Here is a 16,855-nt window from a genome sequence, read left to right on the forward strand (position 1 = left end):
TAGAGTAAAGGGAGTGTTTATTTAACTTTAACGAGTGTGTATTTAGTAAGATTTTGGTTATAAAGTTACATACATGTTTCAACCTGGGAAACTGTGTTTATCTTCTGTCTGACTCAGCATTTTCTGCCTTTTCTGTCCCGCCTCTTCTACATAACATGGTGCATATGTGAAAGACTCCTCCTTCTGAAACACATTACACTAAAAGCCATGATATGTGTTAGGAAACTAAATTTGTAAATCCATTAACATGAACACAATGATTTTTCTGCCATAAGACCAGGTTTAGATTTTATAATAATGACTTAATCAAATATTTTTCTCCTCTTGTTTTCCATAAGGGTCTCGTCTTCGCCAGGAAGATTCCCCTCCTCGCATTGTTGAACACCCTTCTGACCTCATTGTATCCAAGGGGGAACCAGCAACTCTCAACTGTAAAGCAGAAGGCCGCCCAACCCCAACGGTGGAATGGTACAAAGATGGCGAACGTGTTGAGACGGACCGTGAAAATCCACGCTCCCACCGAATGCTGCTGCCCAGCGGGTCCCTCTTCTTCCTGCGTATCGTCCATGGACGACGGAGCAAGCCAGATGATGGCAGCTACGTGTGTGTGGCCCGGAACTATCTGGGAGAGGCTGTGAGCCGGAACGCATCTCTGGAAGTCGCATGTATGTTAGTCTTTCATCATTTTTTATCTCATTGTTAGAGAAAATTCCGTGCTGCATGACACAAAAAAATTGTATTCAAACCTTTTGTGGGGTTCAGAAAAATATAAAAAATGTGTAAATGTTCCATCTAAAACGTATAGATTTCCTGTTAAACGTTTCAGGACAGTTCTTCAGGATCCATAGAAGGTGCATCTGTCATATTATCTGCAACCTCACCTTTCAGATAAACCTACAAATGTATGATTGTGTGTGTGTGCTCAGTGCATATGTGTGTGAATATGTTTTACAGATTGTAAGTGGGACCTGTTTGGATGACCTGTTTGAGTAATGTATGGGCAAAGCTGTGAACTGCTCCAGGGAGGAAGAGAGAAGAGGGCAGGATTTTAACCCAGCTAACTCTCTTTCACTGTTTGGATTTGGAAAGATGCAGCCAGCTCCCAGCCAGATCTCTCCCTGTGTGGGAGAAAGGCGCTCTGGGCTATTCACATTTCCATTATGTGCTAAACTGAGCTGATTTCTTGCCATGAACAAGATGCACACATGCTCAGACGCACACACTGATATATATGCAAGCACACACAAACACTCTTTCCCGCTCTCTGTTCTTGCAGATTGCAAATTCCAGACAAACATTATTTTGCAGTTTGGTGTTCAGTTTAGAAAATGTTGGATTATATATTTCCAATCATACATTCTTAGTTGATTTAAAAAAAAAAAAAGAAATGCTCACAAATGGAATCATGGTTCTTGTGGGACTTCAGTGGCTTTTGCTGATTTGTCACCCCATCTAGATCTATGTGTGGCTTTATGGGAAATCATGGACTGGGAAGAAAAAAAAGAAAAACAACAGAGATAAGAGACATGGCCCTAATAGTAGCACAGCCGAGACACTATCTGAGATCTTATGTCCTGTTTTTGTGGTCCACATTATCTCTTTGTCTTGTTGTTATTTCCACATTAGACACTTTAACTCCTTTTTTCAAGTTATAAGTGACAAACTGTCCTGAAAATGCTATTCCTTAATGGAGATGCTGGGTGTGTGAGATCCATCCTTAAACAAGATTTTGTACTTTCCTGTGTTTGTATGAATGTGTCAAAGCACATACAGTAATAGTGACTTTCAGAAACACAAAGAGACAGTGTGGTGTTTGATATCCTACCAGATTAGTTTCTTGTGCCAGTGCAGCTTTAAGAGTATCCCTGTCAACCTGTAATCAGAATTTACACCGCACTACACATCACAATGATGCTACACATCTCCAGTTGTACAGCTGCATTTGAGGATAGTGAATAATTCTGTCTTATAAAGGAACCAGAGACCCAAAACTGTCGTTACAGTGTCAAGAGACTAATGGTATGGCTGCTTCGCTGATTCCCTTGACTGAATAGAGGGCGACTTTATGAAGACAATGACTGTGTCAGAGTGATTTTGTGGGGATTTTCTGGTTCTCTTTGAATACAATGAAGCTCATTTGTATTTCGCCGCTCAAACAGACATTTTTAATTCATTTTTTTATAACATTGTCACATTCTTTGTTAGTGTAGGAGTTGAATTTATTTTTGTTTAATAGTTTTTTCTTCATTCGGTTGTTGGAAGAAATGTATGGCATTTGTATCAGCAATGCAAAAAGAGGGAAAAAACACTAACCAACATGATATATTGCTTTACATGTTGAGTACCAAATGTACAGGAGCTAAATCGAAATATCATAAAGCAAAGTGTCAATCGTTACCCCAGAGCAGCTCTAATGTTCCTTGAAATGCTGTCATGTGAGACTTGGATGATGTATAGTGTTGTTTAGAATTCCTTAAGTCATACCAGAGACATGTTGGCTTGCATTTTGTTACATTTTATGGGTACAGAAGCATCCTGGTGAGTGTGGGCAACTTGAGGGATCAACGTTTGCTCTGGAAAGTCACACAAAACTGGCTCTGAATTCCTTGGCTGATATATGAGCCACCAGTGCATACTCTTACTTTTAACATATTCATTTCAAATACCTACTATCAGATTACTGGGACTATGTGAACATCTCTAGGTTCCATTGTCTTGTCCCTTACAGAGCCAATAGCTTTCTCTGCTTCATTATTTAGCCAGTACCATATTTTTTTTTATATTTTATTGTCAGCAGGTTTAATTTTCTAAGGTTTCTCTTACATTAACGGCAGTGCAACCAAGGCAGCTTCTGGTCTTCTTTGTGTAATGCAGAATATCATGGCTGCGGGGATGCATAATCACATGACTCCTCCAGGGGCTGCAGGTTCCTGCCAGTATTGCTGTAGCCAAAGATGTCATGCAATGCTCCGGGTGGGAGCAAAAGGGTAGATTAAAGAACTGTGGGGTTGATTTGACAGTGAGTACAGCTCCAAATAGTTAGTTTCTTTAAGAGCCCGCAAACATCCGCAAAATTTCTAATGGGTTGTAGCTTTGTATCTCAACCAATGGCTTGGAAAATGTAGCTAACCAGAGGGGTGCTGGTCCCCTGTGTGCATTTGTGCTGTACAAGCTCAATTTTAGTGGTTCATCATGCATTTTGTGAGCTTCAGTCAGACAGGAATTTGACGAGACATTATTCATTCCATCTGACGCAAAACACTTTGGCTGTTTAAGATGGCAGGAGGGCTTAAAATATGTAAATTATGCAGACTTGCCAGACAAACCTACAGCTGGCAGGTTGGCAAAACAAATAATATACCTCATAACATTTGTTTCCTATTAATTAACCATTCTTTACTCAAATATGTATTCATACTCATTTGTTTTTCCAGTTGTGTGTGGAGTGTGTCAGTTAGAAAAAAATCCCCTAAGCTGACTGTGGGCAAGATTACAAAATACAGAAAAATAAGCAGCATACACGCACATTTTCTTTTATTTTACTAAGAAAATGAATTAGGATTAAATAAACGTCACTTATTTAAGTTGCAGCATTTTATGTTACAGTTGTTACAGTTTTAAAGCTTTTGCAGTTTATTTGTTGTGCCTAATAATCTCCCTTTGGGCTTATTTCAATATGACTGTGATCTCTGCTGTGACATATTTTTATTCCATCTGCGTGATTATTTCATCTCTGTTAAATCTTTCACCATATTGTTTTTTCTAGAATGATGGATTTGCAGGGGAATTGTATTACACTCAATCCATAGCTTGAATTAGTTCAAAATGAATGCATTAACCCTATTCCATCCCTCTTTTTCTCTGACTGGAAATCAGTAAGCCAAATAAGGACACACAAGAGAAGAAAATTCGCTCCCTAGGCCAGTGGGGGGGTATTTATGGCATCGGGTAGTTGACCATCGTAAATGTAAAATATTTTCACCCTTGTTGAAATTCTATTTCCTGAGCACAGTTGTTGGGTGAATATTTGACACAAATGATAACATCAGCCATTTCACCAAGAAACGAGGCCATGTCTTTTTATTATTAGTAGGTCTCGTATTTTTGCTCGATAAACAAGACCCATTGTGTTGTGGGGTACTGCTTGATTCACACATGCAAGTATGGAATTTAATAATCAGGGGGCACCTGGTGTCAATGTGTACACACTTTTCACATCATCAAGTCTGCTAAGTCAGATACAGCAGATGAGCTGCACTCATAAGCAACATCGATGAACAACCGTATAACTCCAGGCCACCAGTGGACTGGCACTAATGATCAGAGTGAGTGGCTGTTGATGGAATTAGAATAGCTCCCTCAAACTATTAAGAAGGGACAGATAGAAATAAACAGTGATGTGTTGAAGGGAGGTGTGGGTGGAGGGGCGGCTAATGCAAGGGTGTTCATTAGCACAAAACTCAAGAAGATGAACCTTCTTCTGTTTGACTGTGCCAAAAGAATTAGAGTTATTGTCATTCAGCCTGATAAGCAACAATCAATGTCTTGATGGGCCTTGTTAGTGCAATCCATTATCATATGAAGATTAATCTAAATAGACATTTATTGAAGTATTAGTGAAATTTTGGAAGGAGTTATTATAATTTATTCCTTATGGTACAGTTGCAAACTCTGAGGCAAGAGCTAAACATAACATAATATAATATTCTGTCACATACTCTTACTTTTAACATATTCTATCTATTCTAAAAATAGATAAAAACTTTTCTTTCAAGCCTTTTCTTTTTTCTTTTTTTCTCACAAATAGAATGCTGAGCTAATTGTTGTCAGTAGTTGTATTAGTTCACCATCTTAGTTTTGCATGTTAGCATGCTAATATTTGTTTTGTTGGTCTGAATTCATACAAAGCAGCTGGGTGGAAATAGGTGGGTTCTCCATAAAATGGTTTGACAATCCAATGAATAGATATTTCCCTCTGAAAAATATCTATGGGATTCTTACAATAAATACATTGGTTTAACAGCAGAAACTTGCTGTTAAAACTAATAGAAGTGAAAAATTGCCATTTGTAATGCACGTGAGGTTAAAATATGTGTACCAAGTACAATATAATAGCAGCATATCCTTTGAGAAAAGATAGGGGGAATCAAATAGAAGATTAGGTTTTTTCAGTTTTTGGAAAGAGTATGATTTAGAAAGTAAAAATGAATGCTAATTAGCTACATTTGTTGAATGCTACTAGCAATATTTATTATAACTTGGTTTTGCAAAGGTCATTTGCAGCTGAAAATTAAAAAATTGTGGCCTGAATATATTATTTGTGTGTTCTTAGAAAAACTGCAGGATGAGATAATGTTTTTGAAGTTAATAGTTAATTAGATCAAATAGGGGTGGATACAGATGAAAGAAGCAAAACTAGCTACCCAGTCTATTAGACCAGGGACAGAATTTGAATTACACAAATTACTGTTTGCAGCATTAGGTTGCTCCTAAGTTCATATGTCTTACAAAACTAAACCAATGTCATGAGAATTTAAATGACTTATATTACTTACAGTTTTCAAAATAAATGTGATTTTCTTTTCAGTCAGCATTAATCACTTTAGGGCCCTTAAAGTTAGTTTGAAAAATAACTAAATTTGACCTCTCCTTGTGTTGTTTTCCTCAGTTTTCCCGTCAAGTCCTCTTCAAGGATGGACATTCCTCTAAGCCATTAGGCACTTTGCAGAAAACAGCATAGCCTTGTTGGCATGATGGCATGATGATAGCCACAGCCAAGTTTTCTGCAGGCATGAAATGGTCTTTTATAACAGTACCTCACATGGAAGTTACTATTCATCCATGTTTGTGTTTAGCAACTGCCATGCACCATGCCGTTAGCTGATTAGAAGGTGTGTTTGTTCAAGCATCAAAGAGATTTAGTCATGAGTTGTGAGTGAGAGTTTTGTTGTGAAACCAGAGATGAGTTTGAAGTCAGGATTTAGTAATACTAAGCTCTGACTGGTGGTAGGAAAAATAAAAATGTTCCTGCTGGAAAGTTCCACTGGGAGGCATTCTCATGTACTTTAAAAATGTGGCAAGTTGCCTCTTGCCAACTGATAATGTCCAAAGTTAGTGCTTGCCAACCATGTGTGTTTTCAGGCAGATTGTCAATGTTTTGTATTAGTTGATAGGTTGGCCAACCTTGCCAGTCTGTCCCCATTCCAGCATCCCTGATGTGTACCTTTCCCGTGTTTGCCTTCCTCTGCTTTGCTCTTGTTAAGCTTGAACTAGATTCAGCACTTTCTGAGAACAAGATGATCTTTCTCAGCTAGCATGATGAAGTCTGTACTCTATAATTTAGTCATATGTGTTACTTATTTAGTGAGAACAAACTAATAACTAATTATTTATTTTTTTTGATTGGCAACACAGACTAAATCAGGGCCGCTCATTGACCATTAGAACTTAGCTGGACATCTGTAGAGCACCATTAGATCAAGTTAGCATAATTTTGGAGATGATGAAGGAAAGATACATTTATATTTAATGGCTTCTTCCTAGTCAGTGGCATATGTGCCTCTTCAATCTCACAAGAATAGACAAAAGCAAAAGCTCTATCTTTAAAGATAAACCCAAACTGATATGTAGACCTGCCTATACACCTGTGCTTATAGTATAATTACTTAAATCCCTTAGGGGGTGATTACACACAGGAAAAAAACTAAGCTTTTATTTTACATTTGTTATCTCAGTCAAAGTCTTTCTGTATTTTTTCTTTTTTGCAGCAGCAGCAGCAGCAGGGACAGCTTGCTGTTACTTGGCAGCCTGTAATCAGCCATCAATTACTTGTGTGCCCACCAGCAACATAGATGTAACGCAAGGGCCATTAAAAACAGTAACTTAAACACAAACCTAAAAAAATTACCCAGAAGTGTCCACTAATGTACTTCTAAGCTTGCTGTTTGTGCATAAATCATATACTGTAGCTCTGGGTGCACAGTACTACCAGCCCTGCTCTCTATTTCTGTTGTTGACAAGGCAGCTAGGATAGTCAGCCCCTGAGCTCATGCGATTAGACAGGAGAGAAAAAGCTGAAATACCCTACAGCTGTTATCTGCATAGAGCTGAACTTTTTCCTAGTCAAGTAGCTTATAGCTCATTTTGAGATTTGTACAAAGTACAACAGATATGCACGAAACAAAAAATTAACAAAAAAATTAAATAAAAAGTTTTATTGCTTTGCAAATCATGTATGCTCACTTTATCGTCTTTGGGATGTTTTTTTGTATGTTTTTTTTTTATTTTGGTGAGGTGAGAAGAGGACAGACCTGCTTGATTTATAATCATCGATCAACCTAACCTGCATGTCTTCCGACTGGCAGCAATTTGGAGTGTGCAGAAAGAGCCCTTGAAGTTTCAGGAAGCAATTTTGGTGTGTGAGCTGACATTTTTAAACATCGCTTTGCCTTCCCCTTGTGTTGTCTGCTGCTGTACTTTTCCACATACTGCTTGACTGAGACTTAGTTATATGTGACTCATTAAGTTTAAGTCTCAACAAGCCATACAAGCAGGATTTCATGCTAATAGTCATTGTAACAGGTTAGCTTAATGTGTACAGACGACACTCACTTTACTAGAGAGTTGTGGTGTACTGTGCTGAGGTCCATGCACAGCAAAATAATTTTAATGATAGCATATATTTGCAGTCTTTTCTAACCCTACTATAATTTCTTATTGTGTCAGCTATTATCATTTGAACATTAACAAACAATGAAAAGTGCTTTCATTAAAACCGTGGAACTAAAAGTGATATATTTTCCTCTGTTTAATGTAATCTTGTTATATAAAAGTGCACACAGAGGTAACCAGGGTAAGCAAGCAGAACTAATTCCTAGATTTTTTTTCTCTTTTTAATTTCTTTTTTCTTTTTGGCTTAAGACAGTGAGATAAGGGGCTAGCATCTGGTGCTAACTGGGCCATGTTCACTCCTTGGAGGTCTGTATGTTGTGAGGTATGGTAAGTTAGCTAAGGGCTAGCATCTGGTGTTAATTGGACCATGCAAACACCTTTAAGAGCTCTGGTGCACTTTCTTACAGTTGGTTGGAAGAAACATATGTCTGGCGTTAAGAGGCACGCTAACTTGATTTAATGTGCTTAAGCTTGTTGTTGCTGTTAAATTGTGAAACAGCTGCATGTTTGTAAGAATTCAGAGGTGTATTTCATGTTACATGTTTGGTTTTGTACTTTTAATGAATATTCACATTTGTTTCCAATACATTCATCTTCCGATTGCTGTTTAGTTGTTTATGTTAAAAGTGATATAAAAATCAAGAATTTGTAAAAGTGTGTAGTTACTTTTTCAAGTGTGTCTGTATTTACTTTACTTTTGGTCTCTTTCAGCTTACATTTTTAACTGGATCTTCTATTTTACTTTCAAAATAGAGACGCTAGAGTTGAAATGTGATTTTTATGGTTTGTTATACAATAACTTGGATTTAATTTATGGTCTGTTGGTTGGATTTGTTGTCATTTACTGTAACATGTGATTCTCTGTGTAAATATAAATATATTTATTGGGATGTTTTGAGGTATAGTTCTGTTATCGAAAAGGCTAAGCATTTCAATATATCATTAAACAAATTACAGCAAAAATAAAAAAAACAAAAGGCCAAAATACTATCTTGAATTCATGGGATTTCAGTTGACAATTATTAATTTTTTATTTGTTTTTTTCTAGTTTTTATTAGCTGTGATAAATAATTTGTATTAAAACAATGACAGACACAGAGCAGGAAGTATTGACATTTATTCCCTCTCTTGGTCATCTGTCAAATAATTGCAAGATGCTTAAGCACAAAAAACTTAGACGATTAGATAATAGGACATAGAATTGGTTAATTTAAATTCAGATTTTATTCAGCACTTCTCTATGTTGACTGTAATTGTTTATATCCGTTGCATTCTAACCACCCTGTACTGCTGATACATCTTTATTTAATTTATGCCTACAAGCATTAGGAAATAATTGGCGCTATTACTGATACTGAAAAATGACCACTTGATTGACTGATCAATAATCATAAATTACAATAACAATTAACATTTGTTTTCTTTGTTTCTGCCAACAGTAAGATGAATTTTGAGTTAAACATTTCTGGGTTCTCAGTCTACAGAAATGGCAGCAGTAGTCAGTGTTTGTGAAGCTTGTGTTACTCACATTCACCTAAACCACTCATTCATCATATGACTGAGGATAAGTGTTGAAAAATAAGAACCATAGATGTTCTGCACTCTGATGAAAATTATTCCAGGAAAATTGTGGGAGGATGCACCTGCCAAATACAGATTAGCTATACAAGTAGCCTTGAGTTTAACACTTCTAAGTTAAATAGGCAAGTCTTTTTTTTTTTTTAACTCAGCCATGGATGATAGCTTCATGTTGTCATTTTACAGTAGTCTTGCAATGAGGTGAAGTCTTTAAGGCTTGTCTGTTTTTTTTGTCCGTGAATCATTTGCAGCCCTGAAATGCACAAACTTAGCATTTGCTATTCACTGAGTTTTTGTTCATTCTGACTGGAGCTGTAAAAGAAGTATATATGCAAGCACTGCAAAATCTTTAAATGCACACTCAGAAACCAGATGTTAGCTGCCTCTATTAATGTATGATAAAAATTCATTCAGATTCTTAGTTCAAATTAATTGTGCAAATTATGCAATAAATAAAATACATTGGACAGCCTTTGTCTGAAGCATCCACCCATGCTATACATACAAACATAGCTGACAATAAGATGTTTGTTGCACTCTTTGGCAAAGCCTGTGTTACAAAATCCATTTTCAACATGACAAATTGCAGAATGATTCATTACATGCCACTGTCTACTTTCAACATAACATATTGGATGCCATACACTGTACAATATTGACTATAATTTAATGTGGTCATGTTCTAACATTTGCATTTGAAATATTGCTTTACGTCTCCTTTTAGATGAGTTGGCACTGGCTTCAGCTACTCCATTAGCAAACGTTGAACGAGGACTTTACCCTTTATCACAGCAACTTATTGCTTCTGTGTAAGTTGCAGCTGTAGCTGGGAGCTGCCTCCTGTTTTCAGAACACTAACGCCATTATTATATTATATAAAGTCATGTCTCATTATGAGGATATATACAGAGGGGATTACTGTTTGCAATATTTAAACATAACCCTAGCATGTTAATGTGTTCCCTGCATATATTTGTGGGCATGTGGAGTGTTTTCACTAATGTGTTTGGGTGTGACAAAGCCAGAGCGAATTTCTCTTAGCAAAACTCAAACAGTAAATGATTTGCAGTCATTCCATAAAGTTTTTATATGGGTAAGAGGGTATCTTCAGGCAGATTCACTAATAAAGAAAAGTAAGAATAGAAAGTACGAAAAAACTGACTGTAGTTGTCTGTCTTTGGTGATAACAGTGAGGAAGATCCCCGACCAGCCAGAGGGGGTTTGTAGTCAGTTTTATTATTTATATGGCCAACCCAACATTCCACCCAATCTAGGGCAAATCGCTGTTATAACTGCTAAGTGTCACATCTAAAGCTTCCATTCCCCTTTTCATTCACTTCCATCACGTCAATCCTCCCAGGAATCATCAACGACTCCATTTGACCCATCTTTTGATTCATAAGAAGTGAAGAGTGCCAGGCCTAGGGCAGCAGTAAAGTGGCATCAGACCTCCTCCAGTATACACCTGAGTGAGTAAAAAGGACTAGGAATATCCGGAAACCTGATTAATTGATGAAATCCACTGAACCCCCAAACCCAGACTCTTGAGAATCTGTTTCCTCATGCTTTTTACCTGTGATAGGCTATTTCATAAATAAATGCTTAAGACATAGACAGGGTAGAGCAATGTGTCCGGTCATTGCCGACTACACCCCAGTGTGTACCAATTCTTTCTTCACAACTGCAATAGGTGCACTTGCAGCAGTAAACAACATTCCATTCTCTTTAGCATGTATGTTGTGTAAACCAACAATACCTACAGTTGCATTGACCATTAGCTTCACTGAATGAACAGTAAGGCCCAGTGTGCATGTAAGGAGTCTCATACACCAAGCTGACAATCAGCCACAAGACATCTTTTTTTGGAAAGTTCATCCTGTCACCATTGTCAGACTCTGTCAGTGTCTTATTTATGCCAACTTGGATTGGTTTTTCAGTTGAATGAACAAGTGCACGAAAAGGTAGGCCACTAAAAAAGACAGAATGCTGAAAGCTAATTTAACAAATTAAACACACATTCTCTCCTTATATGTCACTTTCTATTTTTCTTTTTTTTTTAAATGGTCTTCCTGTTTTCTATATTGTTGAAAATACTTCTACTTCTATTGTCCCCCCTTCTACACTGGGAATTAATAATATGTCCTCTTCCAGAGGCAGAAATTGGAAGTCATGTATACAAGCTGAACGTTGTCTTTGTGGTCTATTGATGTGCTACTTTTTTAATTTTTTTTCAATAGCTGATGACATTGTCTGTGCCAGCTCTTTACAGCAGTTATAAGAGCTGTAACAGGTCCACTTTGGGGTTAGATGGATGCTAGCCATGTTACACTGCATGCCTAACTAACCAGTATTTTCTTCACTTCTTGTTTTTTTATATTTATATTCTGCTTAAAGACTCATACATTAACATTGGCATCCTTCATAACGCATACATTTATGTTTCCACACTTTAGTTACATTCAGCAATATCCTATGATGTACATCTTGGGGACAAGATGTACATCCTAGGTTTTTTTCCTATAAAATTTACATAAACATTGAGACGTTTGGTTGGTTTTGGTTTTACTGTGCATTGAGGACTCCTAAGTCTTCCAGTTCAACTATAAAATCCCTTAACTGAATTAAAAGTGATGGGGAACACATGTTGTGAGCTCCAGAGTCTATAATGGTTTAATGTCATACTTAAAGACACTTTACACCAACTTGCAGTGAAGAATGGCATACCATGTAATTGCATTTTTTTTTCTGTACAAGTGAAACATTATATTGCCAGAGACTCTCCAAGCTCTTTCTTTAAATTTAACAAGAAACTGGTTTTGCTGCTGTGTATTAAAAAAATAAATAAATAAAATATAAAAACAGGGTTACTGTATGCTGAATGGAATTGTATGCATAATTGTTAGAGACAGAACAGCAAAAATATTATTTTGTCTTTTTAGCTTGTCCTTGCAATTCATTCAATCAATCAATCAATCAATCAATCAATCAATCAATCAATCAATCAATCAATCAATCAATCAATCAATCAATCAATCAATCAATCAATCAATCAATCAATCCTCTTTTTATGAGCCTCTTTTTAAAAACAGTCTCTGCAGCCCTGAGGCTCTCTGGCAGGCTGTTTCACAGATGAGGGCCCTAATAGTGGAATGAGGCCTTGCCGTATGTTTTAGTCCTGACTTTAGGAACAACTTAAAGGCCAGTACCAAAGGATGTCGGGGTCTGCGAAGGCGTATTATTTAAAAGTAAGTCAGATAAATAATTAGGACCAAGATCATTAAAATATTTATAAACAACTAAATAAATCTTAAAACCTATTAACCTTATATGTCCCAGACAAGTCACAGGAAGGGGAAACAAGACACAATGACACCATGACCAAATGAATCTGTAGCATCATAAGGATAAAAAAAAATCTAAAAGCTATAACTTTTAGGCTTATAGTGTATCAGTGCTGTGGCTAAAAGACCAACTCAAAGTGTCTGCTTATGCGATGGAAACAATACAGCTGCAGCTGTTTTATGAAGCAGTTGTGTCGCTATGTAAATGATACCCCCATAGTGTGTGGGTTAGCTTGGTCTCATGCTTCAGTAGCGAATGTGCACTAGTCTACTGCTGCAGATGTTGTCCACATGAGGACTGGAACTGAGGAGTGACCAACAGAGCTCAGCAGGGGGACGATGGACAGTGTGTTCCAGAACAGATGTTTCCAGCCTTTGTGCATTTGTCATGCAAGGTTTAATCTGGTCAGTGAAGGGCATTAGACTATACTGAAGGCAAAGGGGATAGATGCTGCATGCACAGGGACCCCAGCTGTCAATGGCCTTGAGAAGACCCCACCAACACCAACCCCCTCCAGAAATTCTAATACATTCCCACATTCAGGGCCCTCCCAGTTAAATCCATACCCATTTACACACGCAAACCAAAAGCCACACAAGTCTGTAATTGGCTGAGAATTAGGGCACGGGGTGTATTGTTGAACCTGTGGAGATTATGCATTATGCTTGAATCTGTGGAGATTATGCAGAGCTGGGATATTATGCCTCCATTTTCTCTGATTGCCTCTTTGTATTATTTCCGTCTATGCCATGGTGAATATCCCTCTCATTTTATTCTGCTTCTCTTACTTAATATTGTACCTCATTCTCTCTTCACTTTCCTTTCTATTCCCTTCTGTTTCACCCTCTCTTCCTCTTCCTCTCTCCCCACTTTTCTCTTTTCATTTTATCCTTGCTCCCTCTCCCTCCTTCTCCTCCTTAGGGCCTCTGGCTGTCTCCCCACAAGTGATGTTCTCCTGGCCAGATGATGCATGCATATCTCTTGTGTCTTCTTGATGCTAACTCACGTCGACATTTGCATGGCATTGTGGGATTCTGCTCTCGGTCATATTTCATGTAATGATGAAAATGATGATGGTGATGAGGATTCAGGGAGGGGGTGTGGGTGTGGGTGTGTGTGGTGGTGGTGGGGGGTGGTTGCTTCTATTTTCTGCCCTTGTCTTTTCTTCAATATCAATCAGCACAGTGTGATAAGATGGTAGATAATGGGTGGTCACAGAAGGTGTAGGAGCTTTGGTTTGACTTTGGAGGAGCTTTCATTTTCTTTCTCTTTTCATATCTTACAAGCAGCATCCAGTCTTACAAGCAGAGGACTAGCTTTATAGTCTGTTTTGAATTTTAAACTGCACACCTTTCAAAACTGCTCATATTCACAGACGATCGTGTTTACTTGAACACTTTGTTCCAATGAAGTGACAGGAAGTGAAAATCATCCCTAATATGATAGCAGTTTTCTTGCAAGTGCACTAACAAGTAGAAATGTGTTCTGAGCAAAAACAAACTGAGAAGGAGACAGAGAGGATGAACACATTTGGAGAATGGAGGGGGGTATCGTTATTGGATGAGTCTCTGCCATGGCAGACTTTTGGCCCTCCTACAGTGCCTCCTTGAGTGTGTGTGTGTGCAGTACATTTGTGTGTGTGTGTGTGTGTTACTGCTGTTTGTGTACACATTTTTAGGGACTTGCCGGCATGCAAAGCTGTGTCAGTGGATATAGCATCTATGGATGAGAGATTTCTTCGCAGTCTTTGCTACACCCTAATTAATCTTCTTAAACCTGCTAGGCCTGTCTTCAACACTCTTACACATCAGAAAAGCCAGCTCTGGATCCAACCAGGATTTTCTCCATGGATGCTGGTAGAAAATCACTGCAGCCTCACATCTGACAGCTTTCTGTCAGTGTGTAGAAAAGCCTATAGAATATAGACAAACACACACCTCATCATTTCCTATGATGGGTGTGGGATGGGGGAGGATATTGTAAGGGGTCATGAAACCCCTGAAACAGACAGGTTGCTGGTTTATATTACCTACCTGCATGAGCTCCTATTTAAATGACAGACACATCAATAGCCAAAAGATGAAGCAATTTATGACTAGTATTTCCTTAGCCTTTTCATAAGATGTGGGTGCAATCAGGATATTTAAGAAGTACAAATAACTATAAACCACAGTAGAATAGCATAAGGTAAATTCAGACCCACTTTTAATGAAAGTTGTCCGGACTTAGCTGAAATCCAGCTTACTCATCTAACTACATTCAAGTCTGTCGAGTAACAAGCTCTTAAAGACTTTTTGTATAGCAGTCTTGCTTCCCATAATACTGAGTGCTGTTCTGAATATCAAGTCAAGGCTGAAGATAAGGTTTCAGGGTTTTGGTTGCACTTAAGTAGATTACACTGGAAAGACTGGTGAATGAGGACTCATCACGGAAGCAAAATGAAATGTCCAATAGTCTCTTGGCAATATGCTAAGGTGCCTACCGCACAGCACATTTACTAAAATAGTGGATCACATTTATTAACAAAATTGAACAAATGACTTTAACTTTAACTTTGAAAAAAAAAAAAAAATAAAAAAATCCATCAGCCTCAACAAGAGAGAATCAGGGTACAACCTGGATAGGTCTCAGTCTGCAGATGATCTCTGATTTCCAAATATATATATATATATATATATATATATATATTCTACTATGGTACTTAATTAGTTAGTTAAGATAATACAGTGATAATAGTTTTAACATTTTTTATGATTGATTTGAAACCTGATAATCATGCGATCATAAGACTTGCTTATGAGGAAATTCTATTCAAATACTATTAATAATGTGGTGGAAAGCAGGACTGGTTGTTATTTGGCAAAATTAAACAAATGAGTAACAAGAATGTATTAAAGGTTTTATGGTTAAAATATAATCTAACTAATGGTTGTATTTAGGTAAAAAATCTCTACATTGTTAACACTCAGATTGATTTGGAGTAAATCTTGTGTGGTTTTCTCCTGATGCAGTGTGGTTAAAAAAGAAAAACAAGACAGCAGATGCATTTGTCATACTGATTACAGTTTGCAACAGAGTTCTTGAGCTTGATTAACTAATATCAGTGAGGCATTTAAGTGCTTTTTAGTGTTTTTTTTCTTGCGTGTGTGTGTGTGTGAAATGAAAAATCCAATTTATCATCCATGTGTTGCAACAATTTTTGCCCTTCTATTATAGGGAGGGAACACAGATGCAGTCCTTTTTGGGTCCTTAACAAAATTAATTTCTATTTTAAGGTGTGCCACTTGCTGAGTACAAAATAGATGAGAAGATTAACAAAATGACTCTTTTCATGTCATTTGCTAAGCCAAAATGCACCATTTGCATGGATTTCATTGATGTATTTAACAGCATCCTTGCCTACTGTGCAGAGAAATGGCAATATCATCATGGGACGGACAAATAACAAAGAACTTTAGCCTGCTTTTAAGATGTAAGTGGGACAACATTTTCATATTTAATATAGGTGTTAAACAGAAAAACAATTCTGTGGTTATGTTTTCTTTTTTAGTGTTTGTTTTAAAAAGATTTTATAGAAAATAACTTGTTTGCAGTGCAAATTACTGAGGTAAAAAAATAGAAGATAATGAAATAAAAAATAATAATGTAAGTGTCACAAAGAGAGATGTAAGTAAAATTTCCATAGACTGCCACAATTCCATTGGGCTTGTATTTGTGGCCTGACAGAAATGAGATGAAAACATCTCATTAAGCTTCAACAATAAACTCCTGGTAGAGAAAAAAGTAAAAAAAAAAAAAAGACATTAATGGACATAGCTATATTTTCAAAATCAGAGAACAGGGACTCAGTAAAATGTCCAGGAATACTTTATCTTCTGTTAACAGGTCCTGCAGTTCCTCCTCTATTTTCGCTGATCTCTCTGCAGTTTTTGCTTGTCTGTCTGAAAGCTAAGTAGAGAGGATTTTGATTCAGGAAAACATCCTGCAGCCATGTTCTAGTGAAACATTGCTGTACTGATATTCCCATTATGTCGTCATTAGCGCTCCAATCTTGTCCGTTTCATTTGCTAGTGATTACCAAACAATGGTTGAAACTACCTCCTTTCTGCTCTTGTTTTTCGTCCATCCTACAGTCTAAATAGCTCCACTGTAACTCATTTGGACTTATGTCTGGCAATTTTTGGGTTTACAAATAACACTTAGTCAGTTGCCAGCAGAAATCATTTAAGCTTTGCAACACGCTAATATGCATGAAAGAAAAGAC

At 37.3% G+C, this 16,855-nt stretch overlaps 1 protein-coding gene across 6 annotated transcripts in view; it reads left to right on the top strand.

The window, feature by feature from the left end:
- The window catches only part of LOC121654749 (roundabout homolog 2-like), a 77,801-nt gene that overhangs the window by 3,807 nt on the left and 57,139 nt on the right, over nucleotides 1-16,855 (top strand). For all 6 annotated transcript variants that reach the window (XM_042009013.1, XM_042009014.1, XM_042009016.1 and 3 more), the window contains exon 2: nucleotides 339-665. In XM_042009013.1, coding sequence (XP_041864947.1) covers nucleotides 339-665 — 327 coding nt within the window. The remainder of the gene's footprint in view (nucleotides 1-338; nucleotides 666-16,855) is intronic.

Source organism: Melanotaenia boesemani, chromosome 15 (genome assembly GCF_017639745.1).
Source record: "Melanotaenia boesemani isolate fMelBoe1 chromosome 15, fMelBoe1.pri, whole genome shotgun sequence".
NCBI lineage: Eukaryota > Metazoa > Chordata > Actinopteri > Atheriniformes > Melanotaeniidae > Melanotaenia > Melanotaenia boesemani.